Below are 27615 nucleotides of genomic sequence, written 5' to 3' on the forward strand. Positions count from 1 at the left end.
CCGTGCGGGTTTGAATGCTGCCGACTACGTCTTTAGGGTGTGTACTCGGAAGTATACACAATCATCATACTTGGCGAATTTAGTGTTATTTTACAGTTTCATTGAGATAGTAGAAGTCTGTTGTTGATATCAATTGACGGTTAATTGACGGATCCATACGTATATTAAGATTCCCTCCACAGATCACATATTTGTCCCCCTCTGAATTAAACTCTCTAATTATTATTATTATGTTAACATTGTATTTGTTCTGAGACATGACAACCTGTTGGTGCGTAAATATAGCATAAAATAATATGTCGTTATTCTTTTGTTTTACCCAAGCAAATATTTTATTTTGTTTAAAATTATTGCGGATGCCCCTCAGCAAGGTTCACTTTTTGTCCTTTCCAATTTTTTTCAATTTACGTGATACGGTTTTAAACATCAAACCTCTATCAGGAAATCTTGAAAACGTCACGTGAATCGGTCTCGATTTGCCTCCAACTCGGGGTTGACCCGCTAAAGTGCGGTGCGCTCGTTCAATTACCCAATTGTTAGCCTCTTGAATGCCGACATCACGTACTAATAACTTCGTAACAAAGTTGAGTCTTTCTCCATACCTTCAGGAGTATTACAGAAAATGACGCTATTCTTATAGTTTCATTGTTGTTGCTTTCTTATGAACTCTAGATATTTTCTTTGACATAAAGCAATGTTATTTTCCAAGTGCTGTAAACGTGTACCATATCTAACGACGTATTGTTCAATTGCATTAACTTTTGTCGATAACGGTAAACATATTCAAATGATATAATTCAATTTATCGCCAGGTGACATGTCTACTAATGATTTCCAACTAATTTATGTAAGGTCGTTTTTAACTTGTGCCTCTTCACTATTTGCTATGATCTGCTTCGCTATTGACACATCTGCCTGGACAAACGAAATTTGGTAATTGCTTGATGATAACACTGCCTATGTAACTTCTCTAAAATATTATGGTAATGACAAAGATACTTGAATACTTCCCCTTTCTAGTCTTAACACCCCAGGCCACCCATCTCAAAGAAATTATTGCGGCATAGGACTTTCTTTTCAAATTAGATTTGTTGTGTTTTGTTTGGATGATTGATATATTCGAACGTAATGTAATTCATGAATACTCACAATGTATGGTCAGAAGAGCACTAAAATATTTTGTCTAAAACGTCTTCACATAAAATATAGCATAATGTATTCTGATGTATTGTTTTGTATGGTGTTTTATAAATCAAAATAATCATTGACATACCACATGTTGAAGTGATTGTACTTGTAGTTACTGCATAAATAATTATTGATAAACCACGTGGCAAAGTGGTTGTACATTTATTTACTACAGAAATACTAATTGATCTGCAACGTGATGATGTAATTGTACAATTATTTGTTTGCAAAAATAATAATTAATATACTAATGAAAGGCAAGTGATTTTAGAGATTACGCTATTATCCTAGTTTTGAAAAAAAACAAGGTGAGTGATTAAAATATTGACATATTGCGAACACAGAATAAACAGTGTTAAATTGATGGGCAACACGGTACAGATTTGACTTATCGAGACATTCACAACTCACTCAAAACGAAATTAGTTTTGTGTGCTGCCATGTTTAAAGATTTCGAAAGTCCACAACTATCAGCCGTTGTGTATCGTATCTGCCTTTGATTGCTTGCTTTATTGTAGTTATTTTTTAAATCCATTAAAATACACACCACCAACTGTTGCTACACATGTAATAACACATACGGATACACTACAGCGATTAGTAAGTCAATTCAATATAACTGAATCGTGCAACAGCTGCGTGACGTGATTATGCCATGGGTGTTGTCACTCGTCACTTAATGCAACGACTTCATGCATGGTCCACGTTTGACCTGTTTGTTTTAAGAACTTGACTAACGTTAAGGACAGCCAACACAGGTATGTACAGGTACTTCACTTTACATTACATTTGTCCTCGAAGTTTCATATAACTGATTTCGTCCTGTGCGGGTATTAAATATTGTGAGCTCCAGTACGGTTGACGTCACAGGGAAAGTGTGCAAGATGTATAGAATAAAAGTATGTTAATTCGTGTACTGCTTTTCGATGGATGTGCATGGCGTCTGTAATAAATTAAGAGAGTATGAGCTGGGCGCATACAAATAATAAGAACATTGGATTGGGTATTTTGCATTAATATGCATGGTGAAACTATTTCATCACATATTCATTTTTGCTAACGGTGACATAGGCTGTTAAAGCTATATATTGTTATCTGTATATTGAGTCACAATACTATTATCAATTTTCACAATTTATAGGTATAGTTGCCAATGTTTCGCCGAAGGCGCGATGACCATAGCCGCGAGACTCCATTTTAGCTCTTCAAATAAGATGGCATTTTCCCCTTCATCGCGTTTCTTGTTTCAATTACAGTGGTTATATAGATCAGTCGAACAATGTACGAAATGACGCGACAAAATCGAACACTATTTGATATACAAAAATCAATTCTTTGGGTCCTTCCACTATCAACTTCGGGGTCTACAGTTTCCAACAAGAAATAGTTTTCCATCACGTTCATTAGAAAACTTGTCTTTGGTCTAAACTCTTCACTATTTATCTCGAATGAATGTTTTACCTCTTGCGCGTAAGTCCACATATTCAGCGAGAAAAAGAATATTAAATATGCTCACTTGTTATTTTATACTTTTCAAATTACATATCTGCAATATCCGAATCTGATTTTAATTAATTTGTTGCGTATATACCCACCAGCTGTAAACAAGTGAATCATAATCTTTCGTTTTAACTAAACCATTTTGAGTTTTTTTCTCATTACACACATTGCATAGTGTCGTGGTGAAATCATTTCACACAAATGCGACAATTACTCCCTTGAAAGTTTGTATAGCTTTTTAGAATAGCATATTTATATAAAAAAACTTATTTGTATAATCCTAGTTTCATTTCACTGATTCAGAATAATTACTACTATCAACTTTTATCACTCTGATATCACACAGATAATATAGCATTTCATAGAAACAAAGGTGGCAACATGATCAGACAACTATTAGCAACTTTACTGGTTATGGTAATCTGGATGATAACCATCTACTTGAATTCCCGACAAAGACAAATACATAAACATTTCCCGTTGATGCCAAGATTGTCGAATTCTACTACATTTGAAGTACAAGGTACGTACATACGAGTAGCGTTCAATAAGTAATGCCCCTGACCCATTTCCCATAGCAGGAGATTAATTAAACTTGGCACAGTAATTAGTCTTTCTCTACATAGGAACCACCCAGAGTTATGCATTTCTCCCATCGTTTGATGCAGCTCTGGACACCGTTTTTGTAAAACACCCCAGGTTGGTCCCCCAACCACGTCGTAACTTCAGAAATCAAAGTTGCATCATCTAGGAAACGTTCTAACGTTCTTCCTTTCAAAAACAACTTCATGGCTGGAAAGAGATGAAAGTCAGGGGGTGCAAGGTCAGGAGAGTAAGGGGGTGGGGGAGGATTTAATAGCAACACGCCCTGTGCTTCTGATGTGGCGACAAGCGAGTTGTGGACCGGAGTGTTGTCCTACAGAAGGAGGATACCTTTACTGATCTTGCCCCGCCTCTTGATTTTGATAGCTTCTCTCAATTTCATCACAAGTGAAGCGTAATAGGCTCCTGTAATTGTGGTACCCTTTGCAGAAAATCTGTCATCACTACTCAGTCCTGGTCCCAGACAACTGTGAGCACGACCTTGCCAGCGCAGGGCTGCACCTTTCCATTCTTTGGAGGTGGTGATTCCAAGTGCTTCCACTGCATTGACTTGGCTTTGGTCTCTGGATCATAGTGATGAAACCCAAGTTTCATCCTGTGTAATCAGTCTTTTGAAAAACTTCGACTCATCTTCTTGGCACATCTCCAATTTCATCCTCGAGCACTCGACGCGTTCTTGCTTCTGGAAAGGTGTGAGCAACCTGGGAATCCATCTGGCAGACACCTTATGCATATGCAAATGGTCATGAATGATAGTTTCCACAGACCCTGTACTAACCTTGACCTCTTGGGCTATTTGGCAAACAGTAATGCGTCGATCTTCCAAAATGACTGCCTCAACTTGACGGACAGATGCCTCATCAATGGCAGAAGAGGGACGTCCAAGTCTGGAAGCTGTTTCCACAGACTTCCGGCCATGTTTGAATTCACGATGCCAGCGTTTTACAGGATCTTATGATGGGGCATCATCACCATAAATTTCTTTCATTCCATCAAAAGTCTTCTTTGGTGTGCATCATTTCAAATACAAAAACCGGATCACTGCGCGTGACTCAACTGACTCCATTTCACACCTGATTCAGAAACCACAATTAGTTCAGAGCTGTTTTTTGCAAAATAACCCATAGAGATGTAAATCATTGCACATGCACAATTTTATCTGGGACATTACTTATTGAACGCCCCTCGTATCTTGGTTTGTTTTTGTAATCAGCTGATAGACATGCAACATATTCACCTTATCTACGAAATCAAAAGCGTCCTTAGATCACACCGATGTTTCCGTGTGTGGTCCATTTTTATATTGTCTATTTCATTGATCATATTATCCTCGTATCGGATATATTACTGAGGCAGGATATTTGGATTTTGTTTGTTGCTGACGACCAATGTACTACGCCCGTCTTTTTGGCAGTTTACTCTAATAACGTGAACGAACACCAACTTATATTTGTGATGTTTTTAGGGAAAGCACAAATAACAATGTATATATTACAATCTACTATTATAAGTTTGTTTTTCTGTTTTTTACTGTGTTCGTTTTTCTTTAACAAACATTCTATATTATCAAACTAGAAGACATGAAGAACAATTTGAACTGTTCTATCAGCTTTGGCGATTGGCCGAATGGAACACGGCCACTAGTATGGTTAACCAGCTTTCCCAGATCCGGAAACACATGGACACGTCATTTACTTGAGTTGGCAACGGGGATATATACTGGCTCCAATAACGGTGGAAAAGGATTATATAAAGCGGGTGAATTATTTGAAAAACTCTTCTATCATTTTGAATCGAATTAATCTATAATGTAGCTGGTAATGCCGTATTGTACACACGTCAGTTATGTTGAAATGTTGTTGTTACATTGATACACAGGTTTTAAAGGAGAATTAGATGATCCACGTTTAGGACGAGCCGTGGTATATAAGTGCCATACGTACAAAGCAAATATGAATTCTGGTATACTGCTCATCAGAAACCCATATGACTCGCTCATCTCCTTGTATAAATATTGCAAATTACAAAGTATTGTTCCTGAGTCATACCGAAACAGTAAGTAGAAGATATTAAATATTCGAGAGGTTGTAATGAGAATAGATGATGGGATATTTTGTGATGTACTGTGATATAGTATTACATGGCAGGACGTGAGAGGGTAGGACAGAACGGGACAGGGCAAGACAAGGCTGGTCAGGGCAAGGCGGGTCACATCTAAAGCACTTACATATGCAATTCACTAAAACAAAATACTGACGATACACTCTTGTGGTGTGCAGCTGAGTATGAAACTGTTTATATTGAGATACAACATTGTCGACTTTTATTGAGATTATCGCAGTATGTGGTATTAATCGCTAATTGAAACTGTGCTACAACTCGTGAGTCAGTGACGCAGAGTTCAGTTTGTCGACCAGTTGGTTTTCCAGGGTCATCTTTTTTTCTGACGGACAGCTTCTGGAGCTTACATGACCTGTCTTCAGTTCGCTCGAGCTTGAATGGTCTAGGTATGAATATTGTATGTAAGACGTCCACTGTTAACTTTTGAAAATTGCTAACGGAATCAGAATGGAACAATCATCGCGGGTGATATGAATTGTATGCAGTGTCGACGGCGGAAAGGGAAATACTCTCACACTGACAAGAGAAAAATCCACGCTGGTGGTTAGGTGACAGAATAAAGAAAAACCACCAGATCAAGTTGTAAGAGATCCGTTGATAAGTATATGATTAGGCGAATCGCCAAACATTTAAGAAAAGTGTGGAACAGAGTGCCAACAATAACAAGAACAGAATCATCATACACGCCCCTGTCTGTCTATAATGTTAACAATAACATACATCAAGTAGGCAGCTTCAATATTAGTGACTGATATGATATTCATAGTTGAGTCTGGTGCGAATAAAATGGCTACATCAACATAATTAGTCGTACGAAGAGAACAAATCGCCCCTCCAACTACTCACAATCGCCCGTTTTCCGTCTGGAGGCAGAGAGAAGGTTCCTTGTCCACAACCGTGAACATTTAAAGTAACACAGTGATCAATACAAAAGTAATGACATTTGTAATTGAGTAAACAACTAGCTTGTTAAAGAATTGCCTGGAGTGTAAAGTGGCAATCAGAGTAATTTAATCTTAGAAAATTTTATCTGCAGGAAAATTTAATCTTAGGACCCACTATCCTCACTTTCACTTTGTTCATGGACACGACGTGGTGTCCGCAGGGTTACATACAGATACTGCGATAATCAAACAAACAGACAAACTAGAAAGTAAAAAAAGTTACACATGATAATAGTTATAAAATGTAATTTAGGAGACGTGACAGTAAATTCGGAGAATGGTGCCGAGTTTTACACTTTGACTGGGGACGCCAAAGATAATTACGTCCTGATAATTACCTGACCGTACCAAACACGGACAATAACAGTGCAATCATTCGGCATGAATTAGAGAACATTCGATAAGAGTATCTTGGTATTCCGCACAAATGTCTGTATTGTAACACGTTGCTCCCCGGTGTAGGACAAATAAATACAACCCACGACACATCAACAAGAAAAAGTATCATGCGAGAGACCGCAATAATAATTAAATTAACGTCAATTAAATCGATGAGCGCGTCAACGAACGCTTGAACAGAAACACCTTCGATATGTTCGCAAGTCAAGGTATTTGTTTGAACTGCCGTGTTCATTCATCTTGCCACACCTCGAAAACAAAGCAGTAACAGCAAACACAAATACTCGCAAAAAGACTATATACAATATTTACAAACTACTGACATGAAAGCCACAATCTTGTGAACACACAGAAATGGTGTGGTATTTTAAGGTATGGTATAGTATGGTATGGTATGGTATTGTATTGCAAGTGACGTAGAGTGCTGTGACGTAGTGTGGAGTGTTGAGGCGTGACGTGTGTAGTATTGTAGAGCTGCGTCACGGTGGCGTGTAGACTGTCGATAGTCGGTCGTACCTAATATTATTCTGTTATTATTATTAACAGTGGCGGATACAGGATTTTTTTATGGGGGTTCCAGACTTTAAAATTGCCAGACTAAGTTAATGGTTTGTTTATATTATACAAAAACAAATTGAATACATTTTTCAACGGGGGGGGGGGGGAGCGTCCCCCACTAGATCCGCCACTGAATAATTATTGTGTATAAATGTAATAGACGTGAATAAATTGCAAACGCAGGAGCATGAAGTATGGAGTGCCGTTAGGCACGACCGACTGCCCGGTGCTGCAATTCACTGGTAAGAATTCTTACCAGATCCCGGTACTTTTATATGCAAATGTTGTCGCGCAGATGTCTATCATTTTATCGTGGCCAATCATGAAAGGGTCAGCTGCCATTCTCTTAGAGGAAAATGCCCGCGACCTTTCCAATAACTTTCGCTTAGTTTATTGAAATTTCTTCTTGAACTCAACCTTGTTTTTATGTCGACGCTCTCAGTACACTTTTCCTGCAAGCATACTAACTGACAAGATGTAGATCGATCGTCTCTGCCACAACAATTTCGATTTCGTATAGTTCTGTTGATCTGTTTGACTGCCACAAAAATGCACGTTGTTTCTTTGGTTCTAGGTGATTCAATAGTTTTCCTCGCTATTGTGGTTTGAGTGTATTCATTGTGCTCATAACGCATTCAGGGGGTCATTTAGAATAAATTTGCATACATTATGTAATATCATTTATTTCGTGACGTTAGCATCAACTACCAATTATTCATTCCTCAGCTCCTGAGAGCGAGGTTATTTGTAGATATGCTGGCGATCGCCTCTGTGTTTCCGGAAATACTATGGGGGATTGCATGATGGGAGTGGAAAGTCTTTTGACTCCTCAGCTCCTGAGAGCGAGGTTATTTGTAGATATGTTGACGATCGCCGCTGTGTCTGCGAAATTACTATGGGAGATTGCATGATGGGAGTGAAAAGTCTTTTGATCAGTAAAATAATTTTAGAAAAGTGAAAACTAAAGTGACCGTGAAATAAAGGTGGGTTTTAAATATTAAATATCATGACATTTGGATGTAATAATGAAAGGAAATTGAACTGGTATGAAAGGGCAGTACATGTAGCCGGAACGCAAGGTTAGAATCCGGGGTCAAAATACGTCACAATTCTTCAACAAGGCGGTTGCAAAGTGTCAACAACTATGGATGAGGTAAAAGACTTTGAAATACCTTAACCATGGTCAATAATCATACACACAAAAATACAATAACACGAAATACAGAAATAAAAAAAATAAAACAGATAACACTAACAACTATAAGGTAAAATTATGTTGATAAACTTTCCTAGACTGTTGGCAATGAATCTTTTATTTCTATAATATGCTCAAACATATCTTCTTTTGGTAATTTTAAAATATTATCATTGTATAATGATAGAGTATTCCAAAAGTTGCTACGTGCCTTTACAATTTCATCCAGTTTGCAGTCAAAAAGAGCATGCATTTCATCACCAACAGACTGATCATAACACAGTGTGCAAAATCTTTGCTCTGAGGGAATTTTTCGGTATCTTAATTTTTCAATTGGTAATATATATATTTAGTTTATATACTGATCGCGTCAATCATAAATTGTCTTATATTGTTTACGTCATTTGTTATTCTGAGTAATCAGATGAGTAATATAAGATGGGAGCGTGTAAAGAGAGTGTGTACATTTCTGAAATGAACATATAACCGATAATAAAAAAACAAGTGCTACTTGGCGCTTGACTCTGATTTCTCAGCTTCTGAGAGCGAGGTTATTTGTAGATATGTTGGGAGATTGCATGATGGGAGTGAAAAGTATTTTGGTCAGTAAAATAACTTTAGAAAAGTGAAAACTAAAGTGACTGTGAAATAAAGGTTGGTTTTAAATGTTAAATATCATGACATTTGGATGTTATAATGAAAGGAAATTGAACTGGTATGAAAGGGCAGTACATGTAGCCGGAACGCAAGGTCAGAATCCGGGGTCAAAATACGTCACAATACATCCATCAAGGCGGTTGCAAAGTGTCAACAACTATGGATGAGGTAAAAGACCGCGTTTGCAGTTTGCGTGAATGGCCGGGGAGAAAAATTCATGCAAATTCTGTGCTTCAGTAACAGTATTTGCTTCTTCTTTTTTTGTGCAATGGAAATTAATACAAGAAATGCTGCCAATAAACATGTCCTTCTAGAACACAAAACAACCCTGGGACGTTTATCTTGAGAAATTGAGAAGACGAAAATCCCCTGGGGCAGTCGTTATGAAACAATAGACATGCTTCGCCAGGGTATCAAGTTTATTTTGATTATTTGAAGATGGAAACTGCTGCTTTATGGAAGAGCAATGTTCAATGTCATTGGCACAGTAATGACGTTTTAAGAGGGATGACTCGCTAGAGAGTATTCGCCGTGACTCTAGACTTCTCATTTCGGTTCTGTCACCAAACTGTACGTTTTGACGACTCGTATGCACTTCTTGGACTTGTAATAATTTTCTGGAAACTGTACAGCAAATCACATATTTTCCGTATTAATTGTTCATAGTTTTTATTTTCATTTTTATTGTTCATAATTATTTACAGTAATAACATATTTTTCCGATTGTGTACATGACAGCTTTGCCCACACACAATAAGACAGGATATGTACGGATATGTGTGAGTATGTTTCATGGATTAATAGGTCACTCCTTTGCTTCAATTCCAACTACATCTCTGGCATATCACTTTCTGTTTATCATCCATATTTTGATATCTCACAATGTGTCGATTGCGTATCTGGAAATTCTAACTACTATTTCGCAGAATTTGACCAGCCTTGCTTTTACCAGTCATTTAAGTCAACTCCCATATTTTCCGTCACAGTGATGGTTAATGTAGATATATTGTAAATCACACAGAGGTAACATTACAATACATTTCCCTTCACATTCCTCTGTATTACATAACAATCTTTGAGCTGAGGCAGTTATGGTTCTAAAACCATCACCAGTTCTCTTGTATCAACTAGAAACCTGCAGACGGGGACAGTCTCCCGGGACTAAAGTCCCTCGCGTGAAATGGTTCGCATTTCCTACCAAACGCCTCGGCGTTCGAGTGTCTAGGAAACACAATTACATTAGGCCCGCGGATTGTTTACGTGGCGTGCCGTGGTGTGACTTGATATTGAGGTGGCATAAGTTGATTATTATGGAGTAAGCTAATGCAATATATAAATTTTAATGCTTTATTGTATCCCACAGACGAGGACTGGATAATCTGGAACAAAAGAAAATACGTTGGTTGGTTAAGCTTAATCGAAAGTTGGTTTGAATCCGGAAAGCCATTCCTTGTTGTACATTATGAAGAAATGAGAAAAGACCCATTAAATGTTATTCAGCGAATGTTAAATTTTCTGAATATCACGTTTACCAATGAACGCCGCCAATGCGTACGGAGTGATATTGAAGGCAAATTCCATCGAAAACACAAAGGCATTTTTACTTTTGACCCATATACAAAAGAATTACATGAACTTATAGATAAAGATATTCAAAAAGCGAATTCATTTTTAATGAGTATTAATGAAACACCAATTGCAGAACCAACATATAACCGTGACTTATGACGACAATTGTATTTGATAGAAACAAATATTTCACTCAATAATATAAAGATCGAATAAAATAAATAATAAACACTGGCATTTTCTATTTATTAAACTTGCTTCTCCATAGAAACGCACTATTATCTAAGTTATGTTCGTGTCATTGACTTTATTACATACCATTTTTGAAATAGTTTGCACTGCAGGTCTACAATTGCTTTGATATTTGGTTTATTTGATCATTATTATTCACTAATTATTTTTATTCGAAAGTATATCTGTATCACACGGATATTTTCTTTTTTTTAGAAAGTGGTTTCAATTGACAGAGCTTTGGTACGTTTTCGCAGACAGTAACATAGACATCTAATGTACAGGTGCCAAACTATGAGAGTAAAGGGCATGTTACAAGAGGCAATTCATGTGGCATCGAGCACCTGGTTGCCTCCTACGTATAGTATAATTACAACATCAGGCAACATCGCCTGAAATACCAGCATGTGCGTTTTTTGCTAGTTGCCCGTCGCCAAAGTCAAGTTTGTTTGGGTTAGATTTAGTTTAAACATGTGTAAATATTCAAATAATATCAAATAAAAACTACTGATAACACAGCTTTGTCTTACTAATCCATTTTGCGACCGGTCAATAAATTATTCTTATCGTACTTATGAAAGTTTCACAGTTTTATTGGTCAGACTTTCCTTATTGTGAGAAGCAATACAACTGAAATTCGAACTCAAGTTAGGCCTGACATTTAGTTTTCATTTCATTTAAAAATAGATGGAATGCTCTTCATATTAACTTGTCAAAATTACTGATATTATAGCAAAACATCCAACACTTATATATAATATGCGCCTACTCAGTAGTTTAAACTACGATTGAAATTATCCGATCATCGTAATTTCACTATGTTAATATCTATAAGTCCGGGCCTGTAGTCTACAGTACGGACTAAATGTCATTATTAAGATTCTTCCGATTTCCATAACCAGGTCTTCAACAAAATCTAATAAATTAGTCCATATTAACAACAATAACATTTTAGAGAGTCTTGGTGTATGTGTATTTTATTTCCAGTACTATTTTCTTGTCTACCCCATTCTAGCAGTGAAAGAACCCCCTGTCCAGTGTGAGCTCTGTGGGTGGCCCTCTCATTCGCGATAAGTAGGCCTTACATTGTGACATAGACAGAATACAAGATATGAAAATGTTATGTGGAAATATTAAGATGGTAATATGTACAAATACTGCATGGATGGGTGTTAACGTACATGGGTTAACATACTGTTGCACATTATATGATTTTACGAGATCTAGATACATTTAATCAGCGATGTACACACTCTATTTATATCAGAGTAAATCATAATACACACCCTGTTTATATCAGAGGAAATCATAATACATACCTTGGTTATATCAGAGTGAATCATGATACACACCTTGTTCACATCAGAGTAAATCATAAACACACCTTGTTTACATCAGAGTAAATCATAATACACACTTTGTTTACATGAGAGTAAATCATCATACACACCCTGTTTATATCAGAGTAAATCATAATACACACCTTGTTTATATCAGAGTAAATCATAATACACACCTTGGTTATATCAGAGTGAATCATGATACACACCTTGTTCACATCAGAGTAAATCATAAACACACCTTGTTTACATCAGAGTAAATCATAATACACACTTTGTTTACATGAGAGTAAATCATCATACACACCCTGTTTATATCAGAGTAAATCATAATACACACCTTGTTTATATCAGAGTAAATCATAATACACACCTTGTTTATATCAGAGTAAATCATAATACACACCTTGTTTATATCAGAGTAAATCATAATACACACTTTGTTTACATCAGAGTAAATCATAATACACACCTTGTTTATATCAGAGTAAATCGTAATACACACTTTGTTTACATCAGAGTAAATCATAATACACACCTTGTTTATATCAGAGTAAATCATTATACACACTTTGTTTACATCAGAGTAAATCATAATACACACCTTGTTTATATCAGAGTAAATCATAATACACACCTTGTATATATCAGAGTAAATCATAATACACACCTTGTTTATATCAGAGTAAATCATTATACAAATTTTGTTTACATCAGAGTAAATCATAATATACACCTTGTTTATATCAGAGTAAATCATAATACACACCTTGTTTATATCAGAGTAAACCATAATACACACCTTGTTTATATCAGAGTAAATCATAATACACACCTTGTTTATATCAGAGTAAATCATAATACACACTTTGTTTACATCAGAGTAAATCATAATACACACCTTGTTTATATCAGAGTAAATCGTAATACACACTTTGTTTACATCAGAGTAAATCATAATACACACCTTGTTTATATCAGAGTAAATCATTATACACACTTTGTTTACATCAGAGTAAATCATAATACACACCTTGTTTATATCAGAGTAAATCATAATACACACCTTGTTTATATCAGAGTAAATCATAATACACACCTTGTTTATATCAGAGTAAATCATTATACACATTTTGTTTACATCAGAGTAAATCATAATACACACCTTGTTTATATCAGAGTAAATCATAATACACACCTTGTTTATATCAGAGTAAACCATAATACACACCTTGTTTATATCAGAGTAAATCATAATACACACTTTGTTTACATCAGAGTAAATCATAATACACACTTTGTTTACATCAGAGTAAATCATAATACACACTTTGTTTACATGAGAGTAAATCATAATACACACTTTGTTTACATGAGAGTAAATCATTATACACACTTTGTTTATATCAGAGTAAATCATACACACTTTGTTTATATCAGAGTAAATCATTATACACACTTTGTTTACATCAGAGTAAATCATAATACACACTTTGCTTACATGAGAGTAAATCATAATACACACTTTGTTTATATCAGAGTAAATCATTATACACACTTTGTTTATATCAGAGTAAATCATTATACACACTTTGTTTACATGAGAGTAAATCATAATACACACTTTGTTTACATCAGAGTAAATCATAATACACACTTTGTTTATATCAGAGTAAATCATACACACTTTGTTTATATCAGAGTAAATCATTATACACACTTTGTTTACATCAGAGTAAATCATAATACACACTTTGCTTACATGAGAGTAAATCATAATACACACTTTGTTTATATCAGAGTAAATCATAATACACACCTTGTTTATATCAGAGTAAATCATAATACACACTTTGTTTACATGAGAGTAAATCATAATACACACTTTGTTTATATCAGAGTAAATCATAATACACACTTTGTTTACATGAGAGTAAATCATAATACACACTTTGTTTATATCAGAGTAAATCATAATACACACCTTGTTTATATCAGAGTAAATCATAATACACACTTTGTTTACATCAGAGTAAATCATAATACACACTTTGTTTACATCAGAGTAAATCATAATACACACTTTGTTTATATCAGAGTAAATCATAATACACACTTTGTTTATATCAGAGTAAATCATAATACACACTTTGTTTATATCAGAGTAAATCATAATACACACTTTGTTTATATCAGAGTAAATCATAATACACACTTTGTTTACATGAGAGTAAATCATAATACACACTTTGTTTACATGAGAGTAAATCATAATACACACTTTGTTTATATCAGAGTAAATCATAATACACACCTTGTTTATATCAGAGTAAATCATAATACACACTTTGTTTACATTAGAGTAAATCATAATACACACTTTGTTTATATCAGAGTAAATCATAATACACACTTTGTTTATATCAGAGTAAATCATAATACACACTTTGTTTATATCAGAGTAAATCATAATACACACTTTGTTTATATCAGAGTAAATCATAATACACACCTTGTTTATATCAGAGTAAATCATAATACACACTTTGTTTATATCAGAGTAAATCATTATACACACTTTGTTTACATCAGAGTAAATCATAATACACACTTTGTTTACATGAGAGTAAATTAAATCATAATACACACTTTGTTTATATCAGAGTAAATCATAATACACACTTTGTTTATCAGAGTAAATCATAATACACTCTTTGTTTATATCAGAGTAAATCATAATACACACTTTGTTTACATGAGAGTAAATCATAATACACACTTTGTTTATATCAGAGTAAATCATAATACACACCTTGTTTACATCAGAGTAAATCATAATACACACCTTGTTTACATCAGACTAAATCATAATACACACTTTGTTTATATCAGAGTAAATCATAATACACACCTTGTTTACATCAGAGTAAATCGTAATACACACCTTGTTTACATCAGAGTAAATCATAATACACACCTTGTTTACATCAGACTAAATCATAATACACACCTTGTTTACATCAAACGAAATCATAATAGACGCGAACGAAATTATTACATGTCCCTATTAAGTGTATATATATCTACGTTCGTATATATATCTATGTTGTTCGTACTGTCCGAGAATAACATTTTTAACGAGTCACATTTGGGGGCAATGTTTACTACATGCACTGCCGTTCTGCCATTTGGCGTCGAAAATGGCATACTTACCTACAGTGGCATGAAACATGCCGTTATCATGGCAACTAATAGAATGCTATGTGTGCTTGTAATTGCGAAAACAGCTCACACAACGCTGTATCTGTATTTGTTTCAAATGTATTTGCACTCGGTTCGACGTTCCAATTTCCCCATATTTTGAATAAACTACGTTACCGACATTGACAACTTGAACATGTATAGCTCCCGACGGAAATATAATTCATTCACTAAGCACAAACATACGAATTTGCATGCTCAAAATGTTTTTTTTTGTTTTGTTTTGTTTTGTTTTTTTTTCCATTACGGGCCATTATCTCTCATTAAATTGTTATTATTACAAGCAGGAAAACATTAAAATAATAAGGTTATTACAATAATACGGCAAAGAATGTGCACTCTGTCAGTACATGGTCGCCTCGCCGTACTGTCTTCGCGTAACATCGCCCTGTTATCGCGCAATGGTGAGCAGTACGCCGTTCTTTATCTCGTGATACCTTGTTTACAATGGTGTAATTGGAAGTACATACTTTATGTGTTTTTTTTTCATCACATCATTAATGTTAATAATAACATTATATACATGGCAATACTGTCAAAAACCATCGTTCTAAGATGTGCTTTTATATAATACAATAGTTTATTAGTTTCAACTACTCAATAATCGATAGAAATCATCATCAGTTCTGATTTTGTAAGTCATAATGATAATGAAAAAGTTTATTTAAAACTTCTTCATATTTCCATTCGTTGTTATTGTGTCAATGTTCTAAATAACTCATCGTAGTTTTCGCCCAATTTATAGGTCTGATTTAGATTATTCTTCCATAGTCGAATCCTCCGATCAAGATTCAGGCTAACCACGACAATTTAAAAAAAATACCCTTCTTCTAGCAACGAGCTTTTATTCGGGTAGATATTGATATTGTTTACATTTAAAATTTACGATTTTGTGTTGCTGTGATCAAATAATATGCCCATATAATATACTGGTTCAATAGTAAGTTCAAATAGCATAATTCCTTAATTTATCAACAAGAGTTTTATTTTTTAGAATGTCCATTTGTGAAAGCGTGACCATCTGAAATTTATGTATTGTGTTGATGTTGTTTCCCTTCAGTATGCACTCCTGATTTGTGCGGTGTTTGCGTGTAATGATGAAATTAAAGCGGGAGAGTCGTCACCTGCGCATGCGTCCGATGGCCATACCCATGAGCCTTTGCCTAATACTGTGTTCATAGATTTTTGTTAGTGTTACCGAAATTGTGAAAGCCTGTATTAAACAATTGTCGTGGTTATAAGATGAGGGCGTAGATAATATTTATATCCAAAAAACATATACCTAAAAACCCAAGAAACTAGTTCTGGCTACTGAGTTCAGATTCAAAAACCACATAAAATAGTCGAATTACGGTTCAGTCTAACATATCGGGATGTTTGCATTACAACTCGCTGTTATACGTTGGTCCGGCGATGGGATGTTCATTTCTACTCGTAAATAGCTGATTTACAATATCAATGTCTTTGTCGATAAGCGTATGTAGTTTGCGTGTAAATGGGTCAAACGTGAATTTCTCCTTGTTTTTCCGGTGATATACACCTTCGATATCGTTCTTTACACATCGACGTCTTTCGGGAGTGAATTTGATGTTAAGATATTGTAAAATTCTTTCAACTTCTTTTAGAGTATCTTTAACCATATCTTCATAATGTACTACCATAAACGGTTTTCCTGATTCGAACCAGCTCACGACTAAATTAAGCCATTTTTCCTGTTTAATTATAGCCCAGTTTGTGAAATTCGGGTCTGCAAAAATAAGAGATTTGATTTTGTAATATTGAGTTTGAGTATACTATAAGTTTACATAAAATTATACTAGACCACATAACACGGAAATAGACTACATAAAACGGAAGTAGACTACACGCCTAGGCACCTAGGCATGCGCACCGCACCACACTGCACCACCCCGAACCACACTAACAATGTATTCACGTACTGTTTCGGTATGCCTCATTCGGGACTTGACCTCGAGACTTGTAATCGAAAAAAGAGATGAGAGAGTCGTATGGATTTCTGATAAGAAGTATTCCAGACTGCATACCCGTGTGGTATACATGACACTTGTACACTAACTCCCGTTTTAGACCCGGTTTATCTAGTTCTCCTTTAAAACCTGCATAAGAAAAAAATCATCGCAACATTCAATATTAATACAAAGTCCATATTGTGAACGTCTAAATATGCATTTCTATTTCTGATTGTTGTTAAGTAAAATAAGTAAACTACCTCATCATTTCCCTATACCATCTAGATTGATCGTTTAGTGATTTGACAATATGTTCTTTTGCAATCATTGTAAACCTGAATGGAATGTTTTGCTTCAAATTTAAGTTTGAGAAAATCAAATTGCCGCCCAGGTCTGCCTTGTGGTCTTGTCACGAAATGAATTTGCTTGAAAATTAGAGAACTTACGAATGCGTCAGTGTCATTGGCGGATTTAGATGGAGCCGAGGGGGGCGCGGCCCCCCTATTTTAAACAATCAACAGGGCTTCGCGCCATCGGCGCTCGCGAACTTGGCCTTAGTGTTGACTCCAAAAATGAACTATTCAGTTAGTACTCCCCAGTCAGGTACACTGTCAATAAACTAAGATCAAAGAACGGCAAATTTGGCGAAATGCCGAGAATTCTTTGTTACATATTCACAAGCAAATTGTTGACACTTAAAAACTGCTTAACGGATCGCCAAAGCATCGGACAAATTAGTACACATGTTATTTTATATCTGACGTTATACGGCAACTCATCCTGTACATATATGTACAACTTCTTCTATAGTTAGTAAGTTGAAAGATGCTACATGCCTAGGCATCGTCTACGGCGTGTTGACTTTTTTTCTTACAAATGAATTACAATTGAGTTTATTCTGAACTCACCTAATTTATATAACCCATTACAGTTGTAACATGAACCAGTATATATGCCAGTAGCCAACTCAAGTAGATGACGTGTCCACGTGTTGCCGGATCTTGCAAAACTCGTTAACCAAACTGGTGTCATTGTGTTGTTTGGATCAGCAAAATTGATAGAACAATTCAGACTTGTATTTTTTCTAATCTCTGTAGGAAGATAATATCGTAAATTTAGGTATGGTACAAACGACATATATATATATAAATCTGTGGGAATGCATACGTTTTCAGATATAACTGGACGATGTGTTCTTACTATTTGATACCACGTGTAGATAAAGCAACATATGAAATAACATTGTCAAAAATCGCCAATGACTACGTACGATCACATTGACGCTGTTTCAAAACTATAATAAGTGAGAGATTTTCAGAAAATATTGAAGACTTGCTCATTTTTGGATGGTGAACATGAAATAAGACCACTATTCTTACCAAATATTCGATGGCAGCATTGAAACGCATGCCACGGGCCAAGTTACGTATGGTATGTACATATTTCGCAATATCAAACTTTTTATTTATTTAAAAAAAAAAAAACATAAAACATTGTTGTATTAGAACCCCATTCATGATCTTTTATTGTGTTTGTAAACGGTATAGCGCCACCATACGCCGCAAAGTTAAAACATGATGGCGCACTTTGCAACCCCTCAATCGCGAAATGAGTACAATGACATTACAAACGAATACAAACAAATTACCCTAATGATTTACGTTAAAAAATAACAGTAATTGCAACAACGAGTCACAAATAAAGCATTCACTATTTAATATATATATTTTTTTATTTTCAGGCTTTTCAAAAATAGATGTTAAAAATGAGGTTTGTATAGATGAATCTGATATCAGTTTGTGCCAATCAGTTAAATTACATACTAATTGAATGTCATCAGCATGTATTATTTAATAACTCAACAATTTGGTCAAATTTGAGTCACATTTAACCCGTGTGTTTGTGCGTCTGATCAACTGATATCTCAAGAACAAGACAGCAGTGTCCATTCGAACTTAGTAGAGCTGGGATAAGTTCTTTTTGTTTGAACTCTATGAATAATAAATATCATTGCACAACAATTAGCGAATGTTAAGCTACTACACAAATAACTCTAGAACCACTTGCACTGTCTTTCAAATGAGATTCAAATCTTCTTTTGCCTCTTTGTAAATGTCCCTGATAGCATGTAGTATTTAACAAAAATACTGAATAAATCACATGTGCGAGGCGATTACACGAAGTGTGATCAAATCGAATTATATACTACTGGAAAGTTCTTTATTGTAATACTATTTTACTGCAGTCATCAATTCACATACCCCCACATTCAGTAAAAAAAAACAGTCAAAAAAGTGAAAGAATTAATTAATACACTTAAGCTTAAATCTCTGGATATGAAATTGAAAATATTAGGAAGAAATTCAAAAAATACATAGAGGGACCTGAGTTTAAAATATGACACAAGGCCCAATGGTTCACTACTGCGGAGAAAAAAATCACGAAATATATTCAGAACTTCGAAAAGAAGTAATGCAAACAAATCAAATATCACCTTACAGCCTCTGGTATATTTGTTATGATCCAATGTTTGCATGGAGGGACTATCCAAGTATGTGAAAAGTAACGTTGGTCTTTTTGAAACTCTTGCAATAACTAACTATATGCATTCTTCTCTGGTATGGAACACCCATTAGCGCTACTGACAATGGTATTGTTAAGTACGTACACTACACTTACAATGATATTCGGATAAATATTTACCTGACTTAAATGAACTTTGGCACACACACAATGTACACCACATTAAACCTTTAACGGAGCGTTTAACACAATTTATGAATATTAATTTGCATATATGTCAATAATAATAACCATATAGACCATACCACTTAGAATTATATTATGATTTGAATGAAATTCACACTAATCACATATTGGGCATTAGTGAAAATATTGAACTAAATTTTGATCAGAAAAATGAGTTTAATGTATATCTAATAAACTTGTATCCTTATATTCAGATAAAGTTTATATTTCGTCTGAAGTCTACCTAAGTTAGTTTGTCCACATTATTTCTCATAAATGTTATGCTTTATTTTGTATCAACAATATGTGTAATCAAAGGTAGATAACTCTGAGTCAGTTAGATCAATAGCTTTGGGTGTATTAATTAATCCACGATCACACGCAAATCTCGTCTCGTACTCTGCAATATATGAAACGTACGCGAAACGACGCGGCTACATGCGAGGTATGTGTACAAAATGGTGATGAATAGCAGTGTAGATTTTGGTATTTACTGTCATTGTATGAGTATTTCTATCTACAGATTTGATAATCGACAAGATAGTTCTGCTTTATGAGTATGAGACAAGATTTCCGCGGGATCTTGGCTTTATGACTCTCCCCATACTAACCCTTAGTTATTTACCAGTGGTGTAATGCACTACATATAATAATTTTTACATGACTAGATTTTGGTTTATTGCCAGGTCTTGATGAAATTTGCTAACTAACAGAACAAGACTAAGATAGAACATATTGCAGTGGTGTTAGAGTAGAGTAGTATATTGGCCTTTTATGTGCATACAGAAAAATGGATCCCGCCTTTTCATCAAAGTGTATTATGTCAGTCATTGGTAACATCAGATGACCTGAATAATCGCACACACGAGGAATAAACTCTTTTCAGAATGCTATGCAACAAAGCAAAGATGACGTGTACGACAGATTGTGGGGTATTGTTCAAGACATTGATGGATTCATGGCAAGAAAGCCCAAATGCCACAGAACATGCAGAAGCAGTTATACACACAAGAAGGAGCTGGCAAAAAGACAAAAAATGAATGACGAGTCTACTGCCTGTGGAAGTGGGTCTGTCTGTCACTAAAACAACCAGATTCCCAACAGCTGTTGATTTTAAGTCCTCTTGTTTTATATGCAATAAACAACGTGACATGAAAGAGTCATAGCAGCTCATACTTGTTGCAACAGAACAGAGACAGAAAGCTATTCACAAAAAGGCTATCGAGCTACAAGATCAGTCAATACTGATAAAAATTCAAGGACATGGGGATCAGACAATTGATATGATTGCTGCCGACTTTCGTTATCATAAGTCATGTATGAATATATTCATGAACAGAAGAAATCCAGGCCTTACATCAAATTTGTATTATGAAGCCTTTGTCGAGCTTCTAGCAGAAATATTGGACAAATTATTAAGACCGATCTGCTTTTTATATCACCCAGCTGCGAGACAGATACAGATACATACTACAAGAGTAGGCCGTAACTAATGCAATGTCATACAGAACCAAGAGGATTCAAAAGCGTTTGCTAGATCAACTATCCAGATAGTGCCTCAGAGAGGGAAGACCAGCTTAGTATGCTCATCTACAATATCTGTAATAGAAATGTGTGCTCTCGCAGCCAAGTTACAACAAGATGTTAATGATTCAGAACTGAACACAGAGTCTGACACTAGTGAGTGTGGCGACATACCTACAGAAAATGTTGTGATGGTTCATGGTGATTCCAATGCAGTAGCAAAGCACTTACAAGGAGGAATGAAAGTCGATGCTAGGACACACAGAATAAAGATGCAGCAAGCAGAAGCAAATTCTGATGAGCCTACTGAACCTGTGGGAGACTTTGAAATTTCATATGAAATGTCATCAAAATGTATCCTTAATGATCTTTACAATCATCTAGCGTGGTTGATAACCCGTGTTAATGCAGTGATCAATTAGGATGGCAGGGTAATTTGATAAGAGTTCAGTTGAAATAACATCCACTCTTTTTTGTACACAGTAAGGTACCCATTCAGACGTGGTTTACGAATGGCAGCGAAAGTTGCACTTGGTGTTATAAGGAAGTTTTCACATGTTGCTGCTTTCGGCTGTGATGGATCTTTCAATGTAGCAGCAATCATGAAAGGGGAAGCAAGGACCTATTTCACCGCCATGTATGGCAATACGGATTTCAAATGTCTGGATAGACTTCGTCAACATTAATTTGCATCAACAAAATCCGACCTTAGGATGCTCCCACCAACAGAAGATGCGTTTCATTTGCATATGCTAAGAGCTTTATATCAAATTGCATTGTACAATGGAGCATACCTAGACAAGCCATTACTTCCACCACCCACAGAATTTGGTCGCACTTTATTAGATGGTAAACTTATCCCTATTATGATGTCAAAAGAGGCTAAGCCCAAGCTTACAAAGTCTGTGAGTTGAAAATGTAAAAAATCAAAGGGTGCTCTTGTGCAAAAGCTTCTGTCCCCTAGTTGTTTAGCTTGTGTATTTCCCGGACACAAAGAGAAATGTGGAAGATCGACATCTACTAGTGAGTCATCATCCTCTGCTTCCTCATCAGATGACAATGACACCAATAGTGATGAGTAAAAGGCTTTTGTAATGGGCAAGTTAGAAATCAACCATTGTATATTTATTTTATGTAGTGAAGTAGGTGAAATTAGCAGGTGAGGAATTAATTTTGTCATTGTGATATTCATTATTTTATCAAGACATGTATCCTGTCTAGAAGTGTCTCAACATGTGTAGTCACTTATTGATTTTTACGAGTTTAATTCCTTGCATACTGCCATATCGGTCAGTATATATACTCATGTTTCTCAAAAAGGTCTAATACTATTGTCTCAGTTATATCTCAATTGCAAATTACATGGTTACTGGTGCACAGTATACATATATTTCTGTATTTTGATTGGGAACCAATACGAGTGAATGTTGCGGTTGTCCAACATTAAAAATCCTCTATCACAGACGGAGAAGCATTTACCCCCCCGCAATTGTGACTGATTCATCCTTAATAGTTTATAATATATTTTATGAAGTGAGGTCAAATAATGTACTGAAATTACGTTAAGTATGTTTTAAAATATAAATATAAAGTGTCAATACCAAAAATTCACTTCATCATAGGGTTCTCAAAGGTGCTCACTGTAATGTTGTGCAAGGGTATTGTGATGTCCAACATTGTTTTGCTCATTCTCCAAATATACAACAACTTGAATAATATAATAAAAAATGTATATCAGATCGGGCAATTTTCCCTAACCCTGACTATACGGTGTCATGTTCAGTGACAATATCCAGCCGACTGCGTGATTTCCATAAGCAATTAAACTACAATATACTTTATACGAACTCAATGTTATTGCGTTGTGTGAGTAAGACTAAGAAAAAAATTATCTGATCAGATCAATTTTGTAAATGAAAGGGACTTTAACATCTCGGAGAAAAAAATAACACAGTTAATATGTTACTAAAGAAATGGAAATACTTAATAATCCATAGACATTATTAAAAGCAAGAACAAGTCTGCACAGTATACGGGTGTGAGTATACATATATATATATATATATATATGTAGAGTGAACTTTACTCATGTAGTCGTGTCTTAATTTCTCTGTCCACGTATGCATATATATATATATATATATATATATATATATATATATATATATATATATATATATATATAGGAGCGTGTTTGTTTGCGTAACAGCATCTTTATACCAATGAATTCCGACTGTCATGCATAATTGGATTCAAACTTACCACGTTCGTAGGCTAAGCCACTATTTCTCTTGTCAGATTTGACAACTTTTCTTTCATTACTTCCAGTTTCATCATTATGAACCCTTGCAGGACGTGGCGGTTGAAATGGCTGAGTTGTTCGTGAATTGAAACAAACGGATATAACCAGTATTCCAGCTACTAGCGATAGCGCGAACACTTTATTTCCCATCATGACACTGGATTATCTGTGGAAATAAAACAAATTAAATTGCGTACATGAACATCTGACATGTAATTAAAACAAAATGTTTAAGAAATCTTACATTTGAACTGCATCGAAGGTTCTGAATCAACGGTAATATACGGGCTAATGAGTTGACACGTTTGACTTCGTGTAGTTCAGATAAATACCAACGCTATAATCGTTCCGCGATGGTGCGTTTGCTTTGATCCGTACGTTTTATTATTCGCATCGGTCACAACTAAATCTTCTAATGCTGGTTATTATCATACAGACCACAGTCAGCTGGCGCACACATGATAATAAAATAAATACGATATTTACTATATGGGGGCCGCCATCTTGAATGACGCATAAAACTAAATAAGAGACAAGTTGTGAAGCGCGTTTTTCAGATTCCTACAAATCAGGACAAAAATACCAATCTTTCTCAAAAATACGGTCCGTTGGAGTTATATTAAGCCAACCGATAACAAAATTCAGCCGAATTCGTTGTTTTTGTGTGGAAAAATCCCTTGCATACGAACACCTAATTACGCGAAGAACCTAGAACACTAAGCCGGGGTATTTGAAACCGAAATTGTCATCTAAGCGTCAGGCCATCGCTGATTGGCTGCTGAGCTGGGAATGCCAATTTTTACGGTTTCAAATTAAGAGACATTATTAATTACAATGTTGATTAAGATGGCCTGAATGATCACACCTTTTGTGAACTTTTTGTTGTATATAAGGTCAACGCTTACAGATAATCGGAAAATGTTCGGCAAATTTTTTTATGTCGTTATATGCACGACTGAAAGGTGAATATACTGGCCGGATTTCGTCCGACAGTTGTGAATATTGTACGTCTAGAACCCTTGTTTCCCTAATTACAAAATCCCGATTATCTGTAAGCGACACGAACCATTTACTGATTAAAATATTGTCATTTTCGGCAAATATTTTGTAAATATTTTGCATTTAAAACCCATTTTCTCTGATTACAGTTTAATTGTCTTTCTGTGTATCGTTTCGTTTCGTTTTATTTCATCTCGTTTCGTTTCTTCGATTACAACGAGCAATGTTACCCTACCATAATTTCATCCTTGTTGACGTTCCTTTATGCGTTTTGTTTTGTTGGGTCCTCGGCGACAATACAAGTAAGTAAGCACATGGCCGGACATAGGATTATGCACACAGCGTATATTCATTTGATATAGGGTTTACCACGATTACGAAATCTTATTAGTAGCCCTCGCGGAGTTAGGGGGAGTCGCGCAAGGCGTCATCCCCCCTTCAGCCCGCAAACAAATGACAAATGAATTGACAAACCCAGCCCACCTTCGGCCAGGTCAATAAGAGCGCCCTCCCTCCTCACCGAATTTCGGGATCCGCCAGTGAGTAGAAATCACACAGAATCACAGAACGCCGAGGAATACCGGATTGTTAATTTCAGATAATTCCAGAAGTCATGCATATTAATTACCTACTTTGCATAATAATTTTGCAGGCTTTTCCGTGCATAACTGCTAAACCCAGAGATGGAATAATTTTTTTCTGTTGATGATTGTTTTTCTTATTTATAATACCAAATCTGCAGTGTGATCTGTACCCTCATACGGAAGGGTGGTTGATTGAGTTTGGGTTTGAATGACCATATGGCTTCACTAAATTTAAATATATATTGCTTGACATTATGCGAATTCTGGGATACTCTGATACCAGAAATAAGAAAGAAAGACATTATCAGTAGAACAATAATCAATAGACTGAAGCACATTTTTGAGACTAGCATATCTGTCTGTGATTCCAGACCCTTCCATTGAGGGTCGTATTCTTAGGGCTGAGGTATGTCACTAACATTCTATGTTGCGACGACGCCAGACATGTATTCATTGAAAAAAATAATAAATTTGGTGCTTTTTATTGATTTACTTGTTTATTTATTTATTTATCTATTTGCTTGCTTGTTTATTTATTTATTTTTTATTATTAATTATTCTGTGTAATTTTTTTATTCCGTAATTCTGGACAGCGAGAATCCAGATGAGAACAGCGCCCTCATCGGTCGATGTGCTCATTAAAATGGCTGTTGCAATAATATCGCGGTAATTGGACAGTTTGACGATCTGTTGTTGTCATTTTAGTTCGTTTTTTGGTCGTTTGAGTAGTTTTTGGGTCGTTTTTGGGTTGTTTGGCTCGTTTGGCTCGTTTTGGGGTCGTTTCGTAATAAGTCTAAGCCCAAGTGGTGGTACATTAGTTCTGAATTTCTCCTCCAATAAACAGTCGAGGCTCTCAACTTAGTTTCCTACTTCAGTTTGCGTCACATGTTATTTCAGTGAGAGGGGCGCAGTTTCAACCCTTGGAATATTTTACTATAATAGGGTGTGTCTACATCGCGCGTTAAAATTTCAATATAACATTAGCGCGTAACGAAGATTGTGATAAAGGAAAGTATGCTATAAACAAAGATCAGTGATTACTTGAAATCGATACCAGGAAGGTGGGTAAAAGAAAAGTTATATAACATTTTATTATTTTTGTTATTATTAAGTTTGTCCAACTCCCTGTGGTAGAATGTTATCTATATCTAGCATTACTTCAGCGTCAAATCAGTGCCTGGAATTGCTGTAGTATGAGCAACTATTGCATGTTATATGTAATTGTACGTGCTCGATTTCCGTGCGACGTGATGAGATGAAATAAACAACACAGACTCATTCGAGCACCGTCACGATTTGTCGTCTGCTATTGCCTTCGACTCGCCTTCGACCGCCAATATCATGGTTATTAACCGCTATATCTTGAGCTGACAACAAATCGTGCCATTGGCCTTCACAGAGATGTGTTATTATTAAATAGTGTGTGCATCACTTAGAGGTACTGCGCTTCACATGTAGCAAAACAAACACGGTGAATCTCATCAGTTCATAGATCAATGGAAGTATATTATTTATTATGCACAAATAAATCAGAATATACTAGTATACAAATTCTCTCTGCCATGGTATAAGTAGTACATAAAACACAATAATTAGTTAAAATAATACGAGCTTGCCAGCTATAATCAAGCCTGTAATTACAAATGTTTCGTCTGTGGAGTATTCGTGTACAGTTACCGTGGGATACATTGTAACAGTTCATATTTTGAAATAACAGGATAATCGTCTTAAAATAAATTAAGTGAATAAGCATAAATTAACACAGTTTATACACTGGCGCGAACAGTTTAAGTCTTTTGAGCCATTGATTCCGTTGCTATCCCGACGTCCGTGGCGCTCTCAGTTTACTGCAGAATCGCAGCGGTTATATGCTGCTGCTGTTACTAGGCAACACGTGTCGAAAGCGGTGACACGTTCGTTTT

The 27615-nt window shown here is 35.5% G+C and overlaps 2 protein-coding genes and 1 long non-coding RNA gene across 3 annotated transcripts; 1 reads left to right on the forward strand and 2 right to left on the reverse strand.

Moving 5' to 3' along the window:
- Nucleotides 1–1312: 1312 nt before the first annotated feature.
- Nucleotides 1313–2686, reverse strand: LOC144355814 (uncharacterized). Its single transcript, XR_013421308.2, has 2 exons — nucleotides 2650–2686; nucleotides 1313–2131 (listed from the first exon to the last, which is right to left on the reverse strand). It is a non-coding gene; the product is annotated as an uncharacterized LOC144355814 (long non-coding RNA).
- On the forward strand, nucleotides 1851–10968 carry LOC144355813 (sialate:O-sulfotransferase 1-like). The gene is made up of 5 exons (XM_078010827.2): nucleotides 1851–1946; nucleotides 3035–3211; nucleotides 4867–5049; nucleotides 5170–5346; nucleotides 10529–10968. The coding sequence occupies exons 2-5, from the start codon at nucleotides 3070–3072 to the stop codon at nucleotides 10891–10893; spliced, it is 867 nt and encodes a 288-aa protein (XP_077866953.2). The 5' UTR covers nucleotides 1851–1946; nucleotides 3035–3069; the 3' UTR covers nucleotides 10894–10968.
- A 5851-nt stretch (nucleotides 10969–16819) lies between these two features.
- Nucleotides 16820–24496, reverse strand: LOC100375531 (sialate:O-sulfotransferase 1-like). The gene is made up of 5 exons (XM_002736563.4): nucleotides 24355–24496; nucleotides 24071–24276; nucleotides 18445–18627; nucleotides 17507–17683; nucleotides 16820–17313 (listed from the first exon to the last, which is right to left on the reverse strand). Exons 2-5 carry the CDS (start codon nucleotides 24261–24263, stop codon nucleotides 16949–16951), a joined length of 918 nt encoding a protein of 305 aa, XP_002736609.2. The 5' UTR covers nucleotides 24264–24276; nucleotides 24355–24496; the 3' UTR covers nucleotides 16820–16948.
- Nucleotides 24497–27615: the final 3119 nt, after the last annotated feature.

The sequence above is a fragment of the Saccoglossus kowalevskii genome, chromosome 4 (assembly GCF_978046115.1).
Source record: "Saccoglossus kowalevskii chromosome 4, keSacKowa6.1, whole genome shotgun sequence".
Taxonomy (NCBI): Eukaryota; Metazoa; Hemichordata; class Enteropneusta; family Harrimaniidae; genus Saccoglossus; species Saccoglossus kowalevskii.